Source organism: Scylla paramamosain, chromosome 6, assembly GCF_035594125.1.
Source record: "Scylla paramamosain isolate STU-SP2022 chromosome 6, ASM3559412v1, whole genome shotgun sequence".
Lineage (NCBI taxonomy): Eukaryota > Metazoa > Arthropoda > Malacostraca > Decapoda > Portunidae > Scylla > Scylla paramamosain.
In genome coordinates this window covers 26,349,497-26,372,251 of record NC_087156.1, presented here as the reverse complement: position 1 = coordinate 26,372,251, position 22,755 = coordinate 26,349,497, and the positions used below count along the sequence as shown (strand labels likewise).

General features: G+C 35.8%; 1 protein-coding gene and 1 long non-coding RNA gene across 6 annotated transcripts in view; one reads left to right on the top strand and one right to left on the bottom strand.

Annotated features, from left to right (window-relative positions):
* The first annotated feature begins 127 nt into the window (after positions 1-127).
* Positions 128-20,815, top strand: LOC135101524 (multiple inositol polyphosphate phosphatase 1-like). 5 transcript variants are annotated; one of them, XM_064005603.1, is made up of 11 exons: positions 128-404; positions 1,123-1,333; positions 1,941-2,081; positions 3,279-3,454; positions 6,568-6,693; positions 9,223-9,376; positions 9,624-9,837; positions 10,539-10,611; positions 11,301-11,434; positions 12,651-12,843; positions 19,103-20,815. In XM_064005603.1, exons 2-10 carry the CDS (start codon positions 1,144-1,146, stop codon positions 12,817-12,819), a joined length of 1,377 nt encoding a protein of 458 aa, XP_063861673.1. In that variant the 5' UTR covers positions 128-404; positions 1,123-1,143; the 3' UTR covers positions 12,820-12,843; positions 19,103-20,815. The 5 variants fall into 5 exon arrangements, with proteins under 5 accessions (XP_063861673.1, XP_063861672.1, XP_063861674.1 ...); XM_064005602.1 differs by lacking the exon at positions 19,103-20,815 and having other exon boundaries at positions 128-359; positions 12,651-14,266; XM_064005604.1 differs by lacking the exon at positions 19,103-20,815 and having other exon boundaries at positions 1,126-1,333; positions 12,651-14,266.
* LOC135101525 (uncharacterized) overlaps positions 20,790-22,755 on the bottom strand; it is a 4,087-nt gene continuing 2,121 nt past the window's right edge. The window contains exon 3 of the long non-coding RNA XR_010269295.1: positions 20,790-21,003. This is a non-coding gene — a long non-coding RNA (uncharacterized LOC135101525). The remainder of the gene's footprint in view (positions 21,004-22,755) is intronic.

The following is a 22,755-nucleotide window of genomic DNA, read 5'->3' as shown; positions in this document are numbered from 1 at the left end:
TAATCAAACACTAGTTTGAGTTTTCTCTCGATGTACCTTGTAAGCACCCAGTCCAAACGCCTCACAAGCTAGTTAGTGCCCGAACAAGGTTTACTTAGGCCACCGGAAGCATAACGCTTCTTGTATGGCTGTCGTATACCATACTGAATATTGTATGGCTTTTTCTTAAATTCCGATGTGCACAGTAGACTACCATCGCTTAACTATCATCCCTCCGGTACACGCCTGACATTTATTGAAGGGCAAACAAGGGAAAGAGGGCCGAATGTTGTGAGCTGAGTACCGCACATGACCGAGCATCGCCACCCGCCGCCCAGCTGCTGCTCGGTCTCTCGCGGCCAGTGTGTGGGCAATATAAAGTAAGATTGGCTGTACGTAAGAGACAGAACATATTGCAAGCCACTGTAAGTCCACGAACCTGTAAGAAATGGGCTTCTAGAATAGTGCATTGTGTACTAATCATCATTAACCTTTTGCTGGACAGTATAAGAAGCTGCAACAGTCCAGTAGGAGGCAAAGTTGTGCAAGTGATGGCCATGTGATGGTTGTGTGGAAGGCCCTAGGTGAATCATATGACTGTCATACGAAACTTTCATTCTTATTTGTATTTTTGTTAGGTGCCCGCAGGATTTTCGCAGCAAGGATATTGTTCATGTGTATTTATTTATTTATTTTCTTTCGTGTGTGTGTGTGTGTGTGTGTGTGTGTGTGTTGGAAATGTGCAGGTTCTTACAATACCTCGGTTCCTCAGTCTCAAGGTTATGCTTATCGCCATATATCAGTTTCTTGACATGGCAGTGAGGGGCATTTTAAAGCAGACGTAACATTGAATCACCTAACTGCATATGCAAGCCTCTCCTTGGCAACTTCAACCCCTTGTGACAAACCATCATCAGTCAGCTACTTCCCCATGCAAGCCAGACTACACCTTACCAGCCTCATCCATATAACAATGAAAAGCACTTCTAGATATATTTTTATGCACAGGGCCTTCAAAATTTTCTGTACTTTGTGTACTGTTGGATAATCTTGAGAAATTAAGTTGTTAATATGCTATCATATTATAATAACTGATTTCCTGTTACTCTTTCCACAACATTGCTAATTATGTTACCTTTCCAGTAGGCTGGTCTATCAGATAACATGGGAAGACAAGGTGCTGCTACAGCTACTAGCTTGACTCTTTGCCTTACGTGGCTGTGTTGCCAGTGCCACAGCCTTCCTATCTGTGAGGGTGTAGAAGATGAGACACCACTCCACCTGCTCTCCACTAAGACAGGATACTTCAATGCCCACAAAGATGGAAGCCATTGGGAAAAATACACTGAGGCAGGTGAGTGTTGAAGTGTTTAGGTACACTATGTGAATGATACAGGGGATGAGGAGTATTCCTTACAAGGCAAGATTGAAGCTGTTAAATCTACATTCTTTAGAGAGAAGTAGGTTAAGAGGGTATCTGATAGAAGTCTTTAAGTGGTATAAGTGTTATAACAAAGGGGATGTAAGCAAAATTCTTATGATCAGCAACCAGGATAGAACAAGAAATAACAGGTTCAAGCTTAAAAATTTAGGTTTAAGAAAGAGATAGGAAGAAATTGGTCCTCAAATAGAGTGGTAGATGAGTGAAATGGACTCAATAATCATGTTGTTAGTGCTAAGACATTAGGGAGCTTTAAGAGAAGATTAGAAGAGTTTATGGATGGGGATGTTAGGTGGAAATAGGTAAATATATTTCATACAGGGACTGCCACGTGTAAACCTGGTCACTTCTTGCAGCTTTCCTTATTTCTTATGTTCTTGTGTTCTAAAGCATGTAAGGTTGTCTTCTTTACATTGTAGATATACATGTGCCATACATGGCTCAAACTAAATATGATATTATATTGCAAAGAAGTGCTAAAGTAATAATGACATACTGCTTCTGTCCTTTATTTGACTAGTGCATGGCTGCTCAGCAAAGCAGGTATGGCTGCTGGCAAGGCACGGCACACGTTTTCCCACTGCCAATGACATGGGACACTTGGTGAAACTGCTGCCACCTCTTAGCCAGAGGATCAGGGACAATCATCGTCATGACAGAGGTGAGCCTCTTGAACAGTTTATTTCTATCCTTCTATCCAGATATCAATAAAACTAAACAGTTATGTATGTTAAGTGAGTGTGAACAGTTTATTATTGAATGAATGGAGATTTTAGGTCATGTGCATTATATATATATATATATATATATATATATATATATATATATATATATATATATATATATATATATATATATATATATATATATATATATATATATTTATTTATTTATTTATTTATTTATTTACTGTATTTTTTACCACATTTTTATTTAATTACAGGGACTGGACAAGTAACAATTTTCATAATGCTATGTGACATTTTACATATGCACATACAGAAAGCTGCACAGCATAACCAAGATAAGGTCTAACCAGTCTCATATATAACTTTAATATCACTTCGGGACTTGTACTTTTAACACTCATAGTAATGACTCCTAATATCCAAAAGAAAAAAGTTCACTGGTTCTTTTATATACCAGGTAAAGCTGCACATCCTGTGTATCCTGTGGTGGAAGTGGAAATCTTCCACTCCTCCCTTCTTTCCTCCTTCCACACCCAAATGCTCCCACAAAGCTAAGTGAACAGAGGCAAATACATTTGTATGTATTCTATAATTCTTATGAGTTTTGTGTCACTCACAACATTCAGTTCATCCCTTCTGGCTAGGTTATTCCTTTACTGGAGATGCTATTGTGGGATGCATCTTGACAGTAGGAGTGCCTGTCATTAGCCACACAGACAGAGTTAATGCATTCTCAGCATCCCATACAGACTTATGAAACATGCGCAGTTTGTGGCTATTTTTATGAGTTATGATAAAAATGTGCCATTTTTTCTTCACTGTGACACAGTTCATAGGACCACTTACATGTTGTGCCATCTATTGTTTTAATGGTATCATCTGGATTCTGACTGAAAATCTGGATATTAATCTGGATATCTGGATATTCATTCAGGTTATGTGCATCTGAGGCTCAGAAAGTATCCAGGTTATCTAGTATTCAAGATATAAGTATATGAATTAGAGGTATTTGCTGTAATTGAAATAGCCTCAAAAATAAGATCAGGTTGCCTCGTAGATTTTGTTTTCCTTGTTTTATATCTTTTTTGTCATATGTTTAGCTCCAGAACACATGTTACATGCTCTCCTTGGATGTAAGTGAATTATGAAACAGACCTTTTTATCCTCAGGCTGCCTTAAGGAACATGATGTGTCTCAGCTGACAGATTGGTTCCCACCCTTTGAGCTGCGTGACAGAGAGCAGTTGCAGGAAATGGGGCATGAGGAGATGGCTTCCATTGGCACACACTGGCGTGAATTTCTTCCTGACCTATTCAATGTGGATTTTGACCCCAGCTTGTTCAAGGTAAAGGATCATGCATATTAAGGAGACTCATCCCAGTGGGCCAAAAATCCAAACAAAAAATTATATAAAAAAGTATTGGAAACTCAGACTTGAAACTTTCCAGATTATTTTGGATTATTATTTTCTAGTTTGTCCATAGAAAAGAATGACCTAGGTCATTACATCGTGACACTATGACATAATTCACAATTATTTGACTTCAAATGTTCTAGAGGCTACACTAATTATCTAAAGTAAAGTTATTTGGGCTGTGGAAGTTCACTTGTTATGCAAACGTTTCACCATTCTGTTTTTTTTTATTTGCTACATATAAAATATTGCCACATCATGTCAACCAAAAACATAATATTGATATTTTTCACTTTTTTCTCCATCCTGTCTTTCTTTTGCTTTATATTTTATAAATAAATTTAAATACTCAATGATTTTCCTCATCATCAACAATAGATACAGCATTTTTTAAAGAAATCTGATCAACCATTGATTTTATGGAAATATTTCAAGGTAAAAAATCATGTTTTGCATTATGGTCATTTAAAGATTGAAGTGTCTTTATCTCCTTTATTTATTTGACAATTTGAATGTTCTTTATATATGTAACTTGAACACAAGTACATGAAGCACTGTAAGAATCATCGCTTTATTCCAATATTTACTACTACGTGTCCCAGGTCTTTTATCAGTTTCTCTAGGCCCACAGAAAAAAACAGGTACAGGCAACACACCAAGCAGTCCACTTTCTTGCACTTTTAATGGTACTTAGTAAATACCTCACTGCTTGGTGTCCTCAGTATAGGATGAGGGTATTTCATTTTTTACCAGCAGTGGGTGCCTTCCCTTCCATCCATGATACATTTCTTGTTAAACATTGTCTTTCAATTACATAGTTAAGGATGCACAAACAGCACCAGATACAGTTCCTTTGCTTCTTCTCTTCCTCTTCCCTTCTCACAATATTCATATTTTCATTGTTAGTTGATGGGGCAGCCATTGAGGGAGGAGGAGAGTTGGGCAGGGAGGAGGTGGATGAAGCAGTTTATCCCTCCTCAGATGGAAGCAAAAACTAGGCCACATCCTTCTTTTGTTCTGTGTTTTTATGCTTCTCATTATTTTAGCTACTGCTTAGCATTAATTTTCTTCCTCCCATCCATCACTGAGGGGGTAGAAAGAGCAATAAGAGAGAGAAGTTAGAAGGAGCAAAGGCATAGAAGGCACTGACAGATAGTCGCCTAGCAGCCTAGCCAGACAAGCTACTTCTTACCAAATACTACCATATGAGGCCTATATCATCATACTTCAAAGAGTAATAAGATCATAATCCTTGTTACCATATTCACACAAAAACAAGCCATATAAGACAACTTTATATGATCTTCCCTGAAACCACAAAACCACACCCACTTTTTTTGCCTTATGCCATGGGACATTTAAATGGACTTTAAACCCATCAACAGTGCTTTTTTACACAAAATAGATACCTTGGCAATGATTCTAGAAGGATAATTAATACATTACTACACATTTTGAAACATGCCATTTTTTTTTTATCAAAAAGGGGTAAGTGTCTCCTTAAGAGTCTTTAATCTTTATATATATATATATATATATATATATATATATATATATATATATATATATATATATATATATATATATATATATATATATATATATATATATATATATATAGTAAAACAGGTTCTAAGTTATAAATGAGGTAAGCAGGAATACACCAGACTTCCTTCTTCATTTATTGCAATGTTTCACCTTCACAGAACGCATCATCAGGCTAAAAAAATTGATAAAAATAAGTACAAAGATACAAAAATCATAAAATATCACACTAAGGACACAGACTAAAAACAAAACAACAACCAAAAGGGGACAGGCAGGCAAGCACTAACAAAAAACAATGTGACATAATAACCTATTGGCTGCAGCTTATACAGGACAAAAAAAAAATCAAGCAAAATAAAAAGTATAAAGGTATGGAAAATAAATAGCTATGGAGTGTAAATAGCTTTTAATATTAACATTAAACACCTGAAACCTGAATTAAATAACCAACTGTGATCATCCCAATTTTATCTTATATAAATTCTGCTCAGACCTTTGGGGATCCGGGTTTATAACTAATCTAGTTCTCATACCGCCACCCTTTGTCAGTCCTCACCACACCACACGCGAGAGCATACAAGGTTTGTGCATAGCTTTATACCTTTATTTTGCTTGATTTTTTTTTTTTTTTTTTTTTTCATGTATAAGCTGCAGCCAATAGGTTATTATGTTCCCTTTTGGTTGTTGTTTTGTTTTTAATGTGTCCCTAGGGTGATATTTTGTTTTTTTCTATCTTTGTACTTATTTTTACTAATTTTTTTGCCTGATGATGCCTTCTGTGAAGGTGAAACATTGCAACAAACGAAGAAGGAAGTCTGGTGTGTCCCTGCTTACCTTATCTTTATATATATATATATATATATATATATATATATATATATATATATATATATATATATATATATATATATATATATATATATATATATATATATATATATATATATATATATATATATATATATATATATATATATTTCTAACACTCCTTCCAGTCATGACTGCATGAAAAATTTTCAGGTTTCTTTTTTGAGATTTATACATGTTAATTGTAGAGTGTCAGGACAAGAATGGCTGACCAAAGTCTTGGTGATCATATGTGGTCTAATAGGTAACATATCAGATACATTCACTTCAGGTGTCCTGCCTGGAATTAAGTATCCCCCATAATGATTACTCCTGATAATTTGTTCTGCCTTCACATCAATGTACCAGTTATTCCAGCAGTCAAAGAGGGAATGACACTTATGTTCCTCTCCAATGTTGATCATTAGACAGCTCTTCTTGTTAGCAAAGAATGAGACACATTCCTCTTAGCTAGGTATACTGATGCTTTCCCTTTACTTTGTTTAATAACACTCCAGTCATTTCACTCATCATTCCCTTCTCTGAGATCTTCACTTATACCATGTCAACAAGTTTTACATACATATCTTATAAATTACATATTTTTAACCATTGTGTCATGCTTTATTCAAAACACTGCTGCCTTTCAGATTGATTTTACTGTTAAGAATCGGACAGAGCAGAGTGCATACCATTTTCTGCGAGGCATGTTTGGGGAGGACACAGTGGGCAACATTGAACTACCAAAAGCCTACAGCCCCAACTTTATTTTGAGGGTGAGTTCTTAAAGTTGTGAAAATGGCAACCAGCTCAGGAAATGGTAGTTACCATATACGAGTATCAAGTAATTAACTTTTCAAATAAAAAAATTGTGATGAAACTGTTATCGTGTTATACATTTGATGATGAGAATAAAGAGAAAGAGAGGAAAACTGTTACCCTCTCAGTATCTTGGATCTTCTGTGGATCCAAACTGAATTCTTTATATCCTGGATTTTCTGCTGGATGTGCTTATATCATGCTTATGCTCTGCGTAAGATACATCTCTATTTTCAAAAGAAAAATCTATTGGAATTTTGAAGGAAAAGTTTTATCATAAAATCATGAAAGTGTTCTGCACAAGAAAGTGGGAATATTTTGTTATTTATGACATATAACTTAGATTTGCTGTTATAGGTATGCCTTTGTTGCTTTTCTGTCTCTTTATTTTTTTGCTTCTAGAGTATTTGCAGTAAAATTTTAAGGGAATATTGCAAGGTAACCAGCTCTACCTCTCATCAGAGACCCTCTGCAAGTGGGAGGGTTGTGTACATGTTTTCATCAGAATTACAATGCCAACAATGCAAAACAGGTATCTTAATTTTGGAAGTACCATTACCAGCCTCTCTCTCTCTCTCTCTCTCTCTCTCTCTCTCTCTCTCTCTCTCTCTCTCTCTCTCTCTCTCTCTCTCTCTCTCTCTCTCTCTCTCTCTCTCTCTCTCTCTCTCTCTCTCTCTCTCTCTCTCTCTCTCTCTCTCTCTCTCTCTCTCTCTCTCTCTCTCTCTCTCTCTCTCTCTCTCTCTCTCTCTCTCTCTCTCTCTCTCTCTCTCTCTCTCTCTCTCTCTCTCTCTCTCTCTCTCTCTCTCTCTTTTTGGTATTGTATATTATTGTAAATAAATAGATTTATAAATTTTAGTCTTTGGAAGAAGAAAGCAGGAATTTTTCATCTTTGTCTTAGTTTCTTAAAGGGATTTTTTTGACAAATCTCATTGAAGACATTGTCCATAGTTTTAGAGATTTTTGTACACAAATTTTTGATCAGGTGGTTACTGAAGTGATTCAGCATTTGCTGTGGAAAAAAAATAATTTGTTATTAGATGTTGTAAAGATAACAGAGTAAACACCTGAGATTGAATCAGAGGACAATCCAATCTGTTCTGGTCTCCCTATGCAGTATGTTGAACCTTTATGTAATTGGGTTTCTTTACAAGCACACCAGCAGTCAAAAAGCCTAACCATCACCACAACACAGTGGAAACTGTTGGTGCAGCCCCCTGTGTCAGCAGTTCTCAATTTTTTACCCAATTTTTTCATCCTTTCATTCAGTAATACTACCACATTACTACCAGCTTGTTCTTTTCAGTTTTTTGCTGTATTTTGAATATTATCAATAACTATTTGTTCTTGGTTAACTACTGTTCATCGCAAATCACTCCAAACATTCCCTTAACCATACACCACAAGTTCTGTATTCTGTGCCTAATCTCTTGTTTGGTAATATGGCTGTATTAGATGCAGAATTATTTTTACTTTTTCCCCCACATCTTATGCACTGGTAAATATAGGAATTAAATGAGGAAAACATCCATATGAACAGTTAATATTAGTAATAAGTAGATCATATTAAAATTCTAACATTTCAACCCACCAATGCTAACAATATAAATTAACAGCATCTTGTATATCTAAACTCTGTGCCATCATCATGAATGTACAGGAGCAACTTCATAATGTTCTAGAATGGTTACTAGCCAGTGGATGTGTTTGCTTGTTGGTGAACTCCTTGTATGGGCAGTGCTTGTACAGTCAGTCTTCAGTGGCAGTCATGCTTCAAGGAATACCATGTGCTTCTTTACTTGTAAGGTGATCCAGCAGTGTTTATAAAAACTGTCTTAGTAACAAATACAGTGGAAATTGTGCTACCACTTGCTTAATCATACATGAACAGCCTATTGATTGTGTGTGTGTAACTGTAGTGTGATGAAAAGTTATTAACTCTTAAAGTCACTATCATATGAATGGCCTTCCAATCATATGCATATTGATGGTGTGGTGAGATGGTACAAAAAACATTTCCAGAGTAAGACATCACAAATGAACTGGGACAGTTCATTCTGCTTTTTTTGGGTGTTTATTATATGGTAGATGGTAAGGTACATGAAAAAATGTGGAAAAGGAGACATTATGGCATTACTTGTATTTTTGTGAGTTTTCCTATTTTACCATCGTTGTATGTGGATATAAAGCATGAAAAAATTATGAGTTGTGTATTTGGTTAGCTATGACAGTAAAGTAACCTGCATCTTCAATTCACATTAAGGCAGCTTAGAATTAGAAACCTTAAATAGTGTATTTTAAAGCCTGCATCTCTGGATATGTATTCTCATCTACTGAAACCTTGGTAGTGACTTCTAAGTTGGAACAATCCTCTTGCTTGGTTGGGAAAAATTACTATTATAACAGGTTCTTTTATTTATTCTTACTTGATGTGACTAATATTTTTTTTTTTTTAGTTTTACTGATTAGATGTTCTCTTATCCTAACAGTTCTACAAGGCATGTCCGAGGTGGCTGCGAGAAGTCTACAAGAACAATGAAACTACCTACAAAGAGCGTTGGCTGTTTACTGAAACAGAACACTTCAAAAAGATGGTTCATGCAGTCAGTGCCAGGCTTGGTTTTATGCATCCTCTTTCCACAGGTATGTCAAATAACATTTGAATCAGCCTGAGAGAGAAGTCATTGCCTAGTGGTAACATTGCCTGTGGAAAATAAATAGGTACAAGAAGGATACGAAAAAAGAGCAGGTCTGATTTTTACATGAAAGTTTAGTTTTTATTTGTGTTGACTTAAACTTGTGTGTATTTGATGCATTAGCCTTTTGTGATTCTAAATGACATGTAAAAGCAAATTGCATCTCGTCACCTATCCTTCCTTTTTATCCGCAGATGAGATGGTGGCAATGTATGATGAGTGTCGCTATGAAGCAGCTTGGTGGCCACAACGGAAGAGTGCTTGGTGCTCAGCCTTCTCCCACTATGACTTTGAAGTGATGGAATACCATCAGGACCTGAAGTACTACTATGAGGACAGCTTTGGCCACCCCTTAAATCCCAAGACTGCTTGCCAAACCCTCAATGACATACGCAAACTGTTTCAGCTGTGAGTTGGAATAAAGAAATGTATAGAAGTGGAATGTATGTGTAAATATTTCCAGGCGTAAAGGTACAGATATGCTTATGAAAATATTCAGGAGTGAATATTAAACAACCCTTATGATTGTTCAGTGAAAAGCCTTCCTTGAGATATATATAAGTATATAAGTGAACGAGTAATCCAGATCATCCTGATGTGAAATGAAAATCTGTAGATCTCAAGATGGACTGTTATGTGTAGGTGACCTTAGTTCCAGATCCAGAATCCTACTGTTTATAAAAAGACCACTGTAGCTCAGGTTGTAGAAGTCGTGTACACTTTCAAGATTGACAAATGTCTAGAAATTTTCTGTTTTCAAAAACCAACTATCTTATAATCTTGCAGAAAGTGGTTTACCATTGGCCTTCTCAAACTAGCACTAGTGGTAATATGATCTGATAATTGTTTCATAATTGGATAAGAGAAAACTAGATAATAGTTCATATACCACAAAATAAGATTCTCTGACTTAATTGGAACTAACTGTGTAAAGTGACATGTAGGATGAACAAATCTTTTCAGTGTGTATTTATACTTCTCTAAAATTATTTAGGTCTTTGATATGAATGAAAATGAACTGAATGGGACATGTACTGTATATGCTTGAACTTTACATATCACTGAGCATAAGTTTAGGGGAATGTAAATGACTAATATCTTTTTTATAGCACAGTTCAAAAGGATGGAGAAGTCAAACCCAGAGGTGTCTTCTACTTCGCTCATGACAAGACTGTGTTCAAGGTAAGGTCTGGGAGTACTGGATAAAATTATTTAATTCTTTCATTATCCAATTAATGCATGCTGTATTAATAGATATACACATGCTGATGACAATGCTTATTATTCTATCTGAGGTATTTAAAAACAATATTTTTACTTTTAACATTCCATATTTTTTTTTTTATTTCTATACACTGGTGCTGTATTTCTATAACTAATCATAAGTTAGAAATGACATAGTAACATGTAGTTCTCGTCTTTGTTTTAATCTATTAAGCCAGATGCTACTGATTCAAGAAACTGATCACTTCAGTATATAATTTATATAGTTTATAAACACAATCACTGCTTGATTTTCCCTACTGAACTCTAGCAAAAGTCTTGGTCATAGCAGAAAATTCCTCCTCCTTTTCTGCCTCACACTCACTTGCACATCAGAGCCATCCCTCAGATTTTCAGCAACTTTGGAGAAAATAAGTTGTAGTTTACAAATCCTGCATTATGTTGAATAATGAACTCTTCCTTCTCATAAGCAACTAAGCTAATATTTTTATCTTATTCACAATCTGTATGATATAACAGCATTGCCTTATTAACCTCTAGATTAAATATCTTCATTCTTCAAGAAGCATGACTTTTGTAAGGATGAAAAATTTACTTAAGAAAGATTATGTATATATAGCACATATTAAATGCTTTTCTTGCTGTAGGTCATGGCCAGTCTGGGTCTGTTCCGGCCACCCCAGCACCTGCGGCACGACAATTTTGAGGACATGAGGAACAGAGTGTGGAGGACCAGCTTCATCTCGCCCTTCAGTGCCAACCTGGCATTTGTTCTCTACAAGTAAGAATTTTGTTAGCCACTTTGTAGCTGTAACCTGAGTGCCAGATTTCAGATTTTGACTATACAATTTAATGAACCAGTATATAGCTATGTTAAGTGCTCTGAGACTCTTCCAGTAAAAATCTTGCTGCATGAAAAATTCCACATGTGCCTTTTGGCATCCCAAGATATAGGTAGCACTCTTAAATAATGGATTTATTATTTGAGTCCTCTCATCAGCCAAGATGATTTGGATTTTTCTCCTTCTACACTACAGCCTTTATTCACTTAGCAGAGAACAGGTACAGAATATAAGTCAGAGTTGTAGGAATAAAAGTTTGTTGCCTATGTGCATTTTCGTGTGGGAGCAGAGGCCCAACAACCATGCCTTCTTATTAGTTGATGAAAGTTTGCTTTGTAAGATCAGAAATTATTTATATCTTACCACAAAAGTGATAAATAGGCAAAGTGGAACTTTTTTTTTCAAATATCCTTAAATCTGTTATATCATTGAAGTGACAGACTGATGTATGTAAACAAAGATGCCCTTATTACTTCTGTCAAATTAGGCAGAATTTAACAAGCACATGATCAAGCAGTGAGATATTGCTTGGCAGATGCTTTGATTTCAAGATTTTTTAATCATCCCTTCAAACAGCTAAGAGTTGTGCTGGGCAAAACTGAGTAAATCTTAAGGGATTTTGGATTCATGATATGATGTACATAAATGATTGTTATTTATGTATGTACATTCACAATGGTGTGTGTGTGTGTGTGTGTGTGTGTGCGTGTGTGTGTGTGTGTGTGTGTGTGTGTGTGTGTGTGTGTGTCTAGCAAAATAAAAAACTAACAAGCAGATCATCACATTTTCTCAATGCAATGATAATGTCATATATAGTGATGATGAATCTGAAACATCATCCATCAGCCATAATAGCATTACCTCTTGTGTGTTATGCTCAAAATTATTGATTTTGACCTTTATTGGTGCATGAATACTTGTTCTGTGGTCTAGTGTATAGTGGGACCATGTCTTCTTCATGGTCTGATTTGGCAATTTTGTATTTGATTAAGTATGATGACGACATGATTGCCACATCATCCATCAGTCATGATACTACTCATTCTACTAAAAAATAACACTGAATGTTTCATTGCAATTGTTTTATTTATTTATTTTAGATATACTAATTTTCTAATGTTTCTTGACATTTGACATATTCTGTTTGTAACACAGGTGTGAGTCAGAGTACAAGGTTGCCCTCTTCTTCCAAGGGGAGCCAGTACCTGTGGGTGAGGTCTGCCAGGGAACTGTGTGTGCTTGGGAAGAACTGCAGCACTGGCTTAAGGAGAACCATCTCTCCTGTGACCTCAATGCCCTCTGTATGTTGAAGGATGAACTCTAATGACAGAGTAATAGGATCTTTTGGGTAAATATAAATTCCTGGACATGCTTTCTGAAATGAAAGGAAGATAAGATTGTGGAGGGGTAAGAGAAACATCATGAATTACTGTTCATGTAACCTCCTAACACTTAACGGGTTGAATGGTCTGCATAACACAGTTATTCTTCATGCATAGAAAACATGCTGTGTGATTTTATAGCTTTTTAATTTATTATTTTAAAGATTTTAGTGAGTGCTAATTTTAAGTCAGTGCATTAGGTACAAGTTTTAATTCAAAGTATACTTTCTTTATGAGCTCTTCATTAAATTCTTTGCTCCAACACTTGAGTACAGATTGTTGAACAATAGCTGGCTTTGAGATCACAGTTCATGCTGGCATGGACAGATGTTTAATTTTCAGTGCTACTTTTCAGGCTCTTGCTAACAGAATTTGCAATTAGATAACATGTTTATGAGTTTTGTTTGAGAACTTAGCCTCATAGCACCATTGTAAGTGATAATGGAATTTGTAAGATATAAGAATCTGGATTATTAAAAAATATAGTCCAGGAAAACTCCAAAAGAGAAAGATTTAGCATTAGTTAATATTCAACTCATGTAAAAGCATATTTTGTTTCAAAAACATCAGTCACTGCTATTGTGCCACGAGGTAATTAACTTGTTTATAGCTCTTGTATCCAGCCAGGATAATTGTTTATGTATTTACCAATAACTTTTAGCATTGTGAATGTGAATGACATATTTGCTATTTTACTTGATAATCATAATCATGAAAGACCTGCATTGTCACATTCATCCACCAAAATCATGTAATTGTTGTGTCATGTTGTGTGTCTGTGTTACAGTGGAGAAAAGTGGGTGACTTTTAATTTATGTTAATTGTCAGTGTAAATATTTATCATGTTCTGCCATATGTTTTGTGTAAGGTCTTTTTATGCTTCAAGCAGAATAAGATTTGATGAGATCCATAGGGTACCATATAGAACTCCTCTACAAGAACCAATAAGAGGCAGGATGGTGGCAGCATCAGAAAGCTCACATTCAGATTATCCCAGTATTCCAGTAGATTACTGAAACTCTATCCTTAATATTATGTTAGCATGTCACAAGTCTTAAAATACTATCACTTGCAAGTTCATGAAAGCCTCAAAGATTTTTAGATAATGGAGGAATGTTATTGAAAGAAAAACCTCTCACCAAGACTACTGCAGCCTTTAAGAAGCTTTTCTGAAGACCACCACTATCATCAACAACTTGAAGAGGTACATCAGCACCACTGTGCATCCAAATTCCTCTACAAAAGCGCTTATCGACACACTCCATGAAAAACCTTTTTAGCCTCAGAAAGATGCTACAAGAACCATGTACCATCAGAGGGGACAGGAATAAACATTTTAAGATTAGAAAGATGCCAAGACTTACTTTCAGATTAAATGATGATGCAAAATTCAGTTTGATTGGTAATATAAACATGTCCTGTCACAGTTTTGCATGGATTTGAAATTCACTAATATATTATTACTATCCATTTCATACCCTTTGAGGCATTGTTTTTCATAAATACTATCTTCTAAACAGACAGATGGTTCAACATGACATTTTGGCACAGCATATTTGAATCTTTCCCACAATTACAGCACTACAATGCAATGTCAAGTGCATTTCATTAAGGAGTTTACTCATGGCTTTGAAAGGGAAGCTGGCAAGAGCTGAGTAGACATTCAGAGGAAGCTTTTATGTGACATAGTTGTGATGTGTATCACTCAACCATCTCTCCTTCCACTCCCATCTTACCCTCCCTCCCTCCCTCCTTGCCTTCCTCCTACTCCATATCCTTGTCTTCCCCCTCACCCTCCTATCCTCATTCTATCTCTCTCTCTCTCTTCCCCTCCTTCCTTCCCACTTATGAGATGTGAAGCTTTGCACATGTTACTTGTCTATAATGGCAGATAACTCAAAAGTATTATGCTGCATATGGTAGGGTTTTTCTGCAAACAATAGTGATTGCTGTGCCACCATAACTGGCTGTTGCATAAGTGCTGTATGAGGTTTGTTTGGTAGTTGTATAATGTATACAACCCTCTTTCCCACAACTTCATTGTGCATGTGATGGGATGAGGTAGCAGAGGCTTCATCATTTATAGGGAAATGGGTAGGAGTCAGAAAGGAATACAGGTGAAAATGAAGCAGGTATTCAAGAGCAGAACATACAAAATTTAAATGAGAAGTACATAAATAATACTTTAGACATTAGGAAGAGCATCATGTAATCAGCATTCTTGTAAACAAGTGTTAAAAAAGTCACTGCAGACAAAGATAAAAATTGTTATTGCTTCGTTGTGTTAAGTTTGGCATTTTCGAGCCTGACCTGTAGACCTACCTGAGTGAACCACAACAATGAGGGAAATGATCCAGCCATACTCAACATATAGTTTTGTGTTATCTGCCATCATAGAAAAGTAATATGTGCATAAGAACATAAGAAATAAGAAGTAAGGAAAGCTGCAAGAAGCCACCGGACTTATATGTGGCAGTTCCTATATGAAATATACTTATCTATATCATCCCCATCCATAAATCCAGCTAATCTTCTCTTAAAGCTCTCTAATGTCTTAGCACTAACAACTTGATTACTGAGTCTGTTCCATTCATCTACCACTCTATTTGAGAACCAATTTCTTCCTATCTCTTTCTTAAACCTAAATTTTTCAAGCTTGAACCTGTTATTTCTTGTTCTGTCCTGGTTGCTCATCCTAAGATTTTTTTTTTTTTTTTTTTACAACCCCTTTGTTATAACCCTTATACCACTTAAAGACTTCTATCAGGTCCCCTCTTAACCTGTATCTCTCTCTAAAGAATGTAAATTTAACAGCTTCAGTCTCGCCTTGTAAGGAATACTCCTCATCCCCTGTATCCTTTTAGTCGTTCTCCTTTGTAATTATTCTAATAGACCTATATCCTTCCTGTAATGTGGGGACCAGAACTGCATAGCGTATTCTAGATGAGGTTTGACCAGCGTCAAATATAACTTTAATATTACTTCGGGTCTTCTACTTTTAACACTCCTAAAAATTAATCCCAATACCCTATTTGCCCTGTTTCTGGCCTCTATGCATTGTTTTCCTAAATGCAGTTCAGAGCTAACTATAACTCCATCTTTTTTGTACCCTGAACCTACCAGTTTCATTGTTTATTGTGTACCTACTGTGTTGGTTTCCTCAGCCTACACTAAGTACTTTGCATTTGTTATTAAACTGCATTTGCCATCTATCCCTCCATTCATTCATTCTATCTAAATCTGCCTGCAAGGTGATGGTATCCAATTCTGACCTAATTAATCTACCTATCTTTGTGTCATCCACAAATTTACTAACATCACTACTAATTCTGCTTTTCAAGTCAACGATATATATTAAAGAAACAATGGCCCTAATACTGATCCCTGTGGCACCCCATTAATTATTTAACCTTACTTAGATTTAGAGCCGTTTATTACAACTCTGTCACTTGTTGCTTAGCAATAACCTTATCCAGCCTAACACCTTCCCACCTATCCCATGTGTCCTAACCTTTCTCAGGAGCCTCTGATGGGGTACCTTGTCAAATGCTTTACTAAAGTCCAGATATAAGATGTCGTAACTATGACCATTATCTACTGCCTCGTACATTTTATTGTAAAAACTTAACAAGTTCATCAGGCAAGACTTCCCCTTTGTGAAGCCATGCTGCAACTGATTTGTCAAGTTACGTTTGTTTAAATGCTCCCTAATGTTCTTCGTTATTATTGACTCCATTATTTTACTTACAACAAAAGTTAAGCTGACAGGTCTATGATTAGACGTTAAAGTTTTATCTCCTTTCTTAGAGATGGGTTCTACATTATCCTGCCTCCACATTACTGGTACCTCACCTGATTCAAGTGATTTCCTTAAGAAAGAAACTAACAGTTCACTAACAACCTTTGCATTCCTTAGGTACTCTGGGACATATTTCATCTGGTCCTGGTGACTTGAACTTTTTTAGCCTATCTGTCACCTGTTCCACTATCTCCTTAGTTATGGTAATATCTGTCAGCCTCTCATTCTCATCTGCTTTAAACATCTGTTCACTATTCAGCATATCCTGCATGTTTTCCTGGGTGAAGACAGTTAAAAAATACTCATTCAGAATTTTACTAATCTCCATCCCAGAACTAACCAGCTCCGCATCTGCTGCCTTTAATAGACCTATAGCTTCCTTATTCTTCATCCTATATACCTGATAAAATCCCTTGGAGTCCATCTTCGCCTGGCTGGCTACCTTTAATTCATAATTGCTTTTAGCTTTCCTCGTTAACCTCCTGACTGATCTAATTCATTATATTGTGGCCTTAAGACCTCTTCCCCTGCCTTTAACCTCTTATATATACTTCTCTGCCCTATATATTGTTTTAACCTGACAGTCCTCCATTTAGGGTAATTTTTCTGTGATCTTATTGCTCTATACAGGATGTTTGCTAACTGTCCTGTATGCAATTTATCTACAAAATATTTATACAACTCATCTACATTTACTTCACCTAATCCTCTCATCTCGGCTCCTTCCATCATCTCCACTCCCTTGTCTACTCACCTCGACCTCACCTCTCCCATCTCAGCATGACCTGACCCTCCAACATATTCACACATATCTCCCCCCTCTGACCCTTCCTGACACTTCTTACCTCTTCTTGCCCTACACCCTCACACCTCACCTCTTTCATCCTGCCTTATGTCTCTCAACTCCATCCTGGACCTGACCTCACCCTGTGAGGTTGACCTGCCAGTCATCTCCTTGGAGGTACCTTTTTAATCCCTCAAAATCTGCTCTTGTAAAGTCAGGTATTTTATTAGTGTTTTTGCTTCTAAAAGTTTCCTCCCATTTTAGTTTATGCCTAATTTCCCAATGGTCAGTTACCTAGCTGTCCTCCATCCTCTACCTGCGTGACTGCTTCCTTCCTGTTTGTTAGAATCAAATCTAGAATATTGTTCTCCCTTGTTGGTTCAGCGATTACCTGTTTTAAAAAATTATCCTGAAATACCTTAAGAAATTCCTCTGCTTCCCTGTTATCCACCATCAGGCTCCAGTTGATATTCCTAAAATTAAAATCTCCTACCACACATACCTGACTGTATCTGCCTGTTCTGTTTATTTCCTGCCATAGTGAGGTGTTAATTTCCTTTGTACTGTTCGGTGGCCCGTACACTACTCCCAGTACTACTGACCATGATTCTTCCTTAATATCTACCCATATCATCTCTGTTTTGCTATCCTTTAATTTTACTGTTAATACAACACTGTAATGTGTACTTAATGTATAATGCAACGCCTCCTCCTCTCCTGTTTTCCGTCTTTATAGAATAGTGCATAACCATCTATCTTAACCTCTGGATTAAACACAGGAACTGACATATCTAACCAAGTTTCTGTTAAAGCAATGATATAAGTTCTCTACACACACCATTCCTCTAAGCAATTTTATTTTATTTAAAATACTTCTACAATTTGTGTAGTAAACACTTAAGCTATTTCCCCACCTTCTGAGCTAGTTATCTTTCTAGATTTAACTAATTTGTCCCTTCCTCCCTGCTGACTAACAAAAAAAGCGCTGGAGTGCAGTTACCTCTGGCTCAAGTCTTTTGGTTAAAACCCAAACATATCTCGTACAACAGAGAGAGAGAGAGAGAGAGAGAGAGAGAGAGAGAGAATGAATGAATGAATGAATGAATGAATGAATGAATGAATGAATATGGAACAGGAGGAAGGCAAGAAGGGAAGGAAAGACAGGAGTGGAGGGAGATGTGGAGTGTAACATGTCACAACTATATCATGTAAAACCTTCTTTTGTCCAAATGTCTACTTGGCTCTCACCAGCCACATCATCAAAAGCAAGGAATGAAACCCTTAACAATGCATTGTAGTGCCATGAATTAAGGGAAGGTGTCAAACAAGCTGTGCCAAAATGTCATATTAATCCAAATGGTTTGAAGCTGCCTCATAGGGTTTGAAATGGATAATTCATAAAAAATTAACAAGGCCACTGATTTTTGTAAATATACCTGGTTTTCATTGTTTAGTAAATAGTGTCAATGTGGGTATATGCACCCTTACTTTTGTGAACAACATTGCTCACAGCATTAATAGCTTGACTGCATGAGTAAAAATGCTGTGATGCCAAGTGAAAATTAGCAATATACAATTAGTGGTAGGTAAGAGCAGTGTGTGGGTGATGTATCTTTTTTCCTATTCATTTAAAATTTCTCAGGACGAGGCCATTCTAGTTCGAGAGATTAGCAACACACTGGAAGTAGTGCCTGAAGCTTTGAGACACTGCCAGATGAAATCACCTGAGACACCCACAGCAATGGAATAGGTTACAGGTGTCCTGAAGCTTTGAGATACTGCCAGACGAAATCACCTGAGATACCCAGAGCAATGGAATAGGTTACAGAAGTGTCCACTTCACAGTACTAATATATTAGTGAGAATACAGTACTAATGTATGTAGTGAGATAACTACAGTACTAATGCATGTAGTGAGATAACTACAGTACTAATGTATGTAGTGAGATAACTACAGTACTAATGCATGTAGTGAGATAACTACAGTACTAATGTATGTAGTGAGATAACTACAGTACTAATGTATGTAGTGAGATAACTACAGTACTAATGTATGTAGTGAGATAACTACAGTACTAATGTATGTAGTGAGATAACTACAGTACTAATGTATGTAGTGAGATAACTACAGTACTAATGTATGTATTAAGACTTCTGCTTGTTACAAATAAGTTGCAGAAGTGTCCCATTTTGTATCTTACTGCAGGATTGATGTTTTTAATTTGAAAAAGTTGTACATTACTTCTGTGAATGGACATAAGTGCCATCTTCTCAGTACCATCTTCTCCCTTCCTTAGTAATAGAACATGCTACCCCTTAAACCCCAAACTGCAGTTTCATCTTTTTTATTCATTTATGTTATTTGTTAAAAAAAAAAAAAAGCTTGTACCTATAGGAATTACTACTAATGGCCTCAGTGGGATACTAAAGGCCCCACACACAATCAATTTTTTTTGTCAGTTAATTGATATCAATTTATTGACATCAATGAATTGATGGAAAAATTGACAGTGTGTGGGGGACATTGATATCAATTTAATTGAAACAATTTCATTGAATCAATTCATTGAGAGATCAAAACCTCTTTGATATTTATTGATGGGTCTTCAATAAAATAAATCGCAATGTGATACTGAGACGCGCATTTGGAGAAATGGCTTCTCGCATGGTAGTATTTTGTTTGACTATCATTGGCATCACTAAATTTAGAAGTTTGTCGTAAGATTCGGCGTCCATTCTGAGGAAATTCCTGTAATCCTCTGGCTCGTCGTCCCATAATTCCCTCAGCAATCGTGTATGTTCTAGTTCCCTTCGACAGAGATACCATTTCTTCGCCCACTTACTCTTCTTTCGCTTTATAGTGTCCAGAGCAAGCACTATTCCTAGAGCCATAGATGCTTTCATCTCGAAATCATAAAACTGAAAATTGAAGTAAAATCATTGACCATGTGTGGGCACAGTGATTGAGGAAATTTTATTGACATCAATAAATTGATATCAATTAATTGACAAAAAAATTGATCGTGTGTGGGGGCCTTAATGCACGTATCTTGACTTGTATACATTTGACTGTTTTGTGTGATGATCTATTCAGTAGCAGAAATTTGTATGTGATCTAATCCAGTGATAATTATTATAATGATCAGAAACTTTTCCTTTGGAAATTCCTTGAATTGGAGTAGTTTTCAAAATTCTACCATTGGAAAAATAGGATAGTGCCAGGATGGAGCATTTTCTCCTCCATCCTGGCATTACAATACCTCAAAGAGTCTCTGGAGAACATGTAATACATTTTTTGAGGTGAAAAAAAAAAATAATAATAATAATAATAAAAACAATAAATATTTATTTATTTTGGGAGAGTGTCTTTTGACTGACTTAAACATTGCTGCTGCTTATTAACCAACACCACTATCAGTCCACACGGTCTAACACACGAAGTTCATTACAAGATGCAATAAAATAATGATAGGAAAAGCATGATGCTGGCTGAAGAGAGGATCAGCGCTCACCACACGAGGAAGTCACATCACCAGGAATATGCTGAAAAAAGAATAGAAAATAAAAGGCAAACCTCAAATTAAGGCATAAACAAAGTCACTATTACCATCATGTATTTTATGTATTAAGTTATATGCCAATTGTTTATGTATATATATATATATATATATATATATATATATATATATATATATATATATATATATATATATATATATATATATATATATATATATATATTATATATATATATATGCCTCCCTTTTAAAATAAATCAGTTTTCAAACTAAATTTTGAACTCATATATATATATATATATATATATATATATATATATATATATATATATATATATATATATATATATATATATATATAATAAGTGGAACCTCAGTTACTGAATGCCTCCCTTTTAAAATACATCAGTTTTCAAACTAAATTTTGAACTCTTATTGCTTCGGTTGTGGTACCATAATTCAGTTCTAGAACAAAGTTACTTGATTTCAAATTTTTAAGAGACAGCAAAAGCTGCCATTTGTTACCAATTTGTAATTTGTATAAATATTTATTTTTTTATATATTTAGAGGAGAGACACAGTATAAAACAGTAATTCAAACTTTGAAACAGGGTAAATGTGATCCCACTGAAAAGCCTCAATGTAAACAAAATTTTCCAGTAGCTTTTCCCAGCAGCAAGATGTCCAAGTGTTATGATCACCATTTTGGTGGTATGTTGGGCGCTCCTTTCTGTGTCCTGTAAGGCTTCCCTCACTAGATCAGTGATCAAAGATCAAAGAGAATACAATACCTGCATAGTCTAAACAGTATCTTCTGATGAGCTCTGTGTCACAAAGTTAATTCATTACATCCTTTCTGGATAAATAATTGGTGAGCTGGAGATGTTGTAAAGCAGCCATCTTGGCTGTGGGAGTGTCTGTCATAAACCGCTAAGACAGAGTAGACTGGTGTCTGGGAACAGATTAATCCATTTTACATTGATTCCTGTGGGGAAAATAATTTCAGTTTTCGAACATTTCAGATTTTGAACAGCATTCAGGAACAAATTAAGTTCTAGAACCAAGGTTCCACTGCATATATGAAAGAACTTTCCCATTAACTTGCAGAGACACAAAGACAGGCATCCCTCTCCTAAAAACTATCTCCTCCTTTAAATCAAGATCAATTAAATAATGCTTTTTAGTCAATTTAGGATTTCAGTTGAAAATTGTGTGACCATAGTGATACTAGTGGTTGCTGCCAGAAACCTGTAAAAGCATGTTAAGTCTAGTTAATAAAGTGAGGCATTATAAAGAATAAATACCAAACTTTTAAATTTATGTATGAAAGTGCATTAACACCAAATTAATGTATAGAAGGATATGTACAGAAGAGAAGGAGGAATCCACATGAAATAAGGAAAGGAAATACACAAAAGACCAAATATCTACAAGAAATGCAGAAAAGCAGAGGAGAGAAGGAAAAGTTCTGTAAGCAGAGCAAAGCTAAAGGAACAAACAGGAGGAAGAGCATTTATAAACATGAAAAAAAAGGGAGATTAAGAGAATGCAAAGATGGAGAGAAAAGTACATAATGTTAAAGGAAGAGCCCGTCAAAGGTTATATGAGAGAGAGAGAGAGAGAGAGAGAGAGAGAGAGAGAGATAGTACAAGATTTGAAGCAGTATTTACAGGAAGCATTAATTACATATATACAGTATGAAATACAGAAGGGAGCAGTACAAAAAGTAATTTGGAAAAATAAGACAGAAAAGAAAGAAGCTGTAAGGCTGAAGAGA

Bases quoted from the DNA above. Each gene is read 5' to 3' on its own strand.
- LOC135101524 (XM_064005603.1), top strand. From the start codon at position 1,144: ATGGGAAGACAAGGTGCTGCTACAGCTACTAGCTTGACTCTTTGCCTT. The intron at 9,377-9,623 runs GTATGTCAAATA...TTTTATCCGCAG, and splicing joins TATGCATCCTCTTTCCACAG to ATGAGATGGTGGCAATGTAT. The intron at 9,838-10,538 runs GTGAGTTGGAAT...TCTTTTTTATAG, and splicing joins ATACGCAAACTGTTTCAGCT to CACAGTTCAAAAGGATGGAG.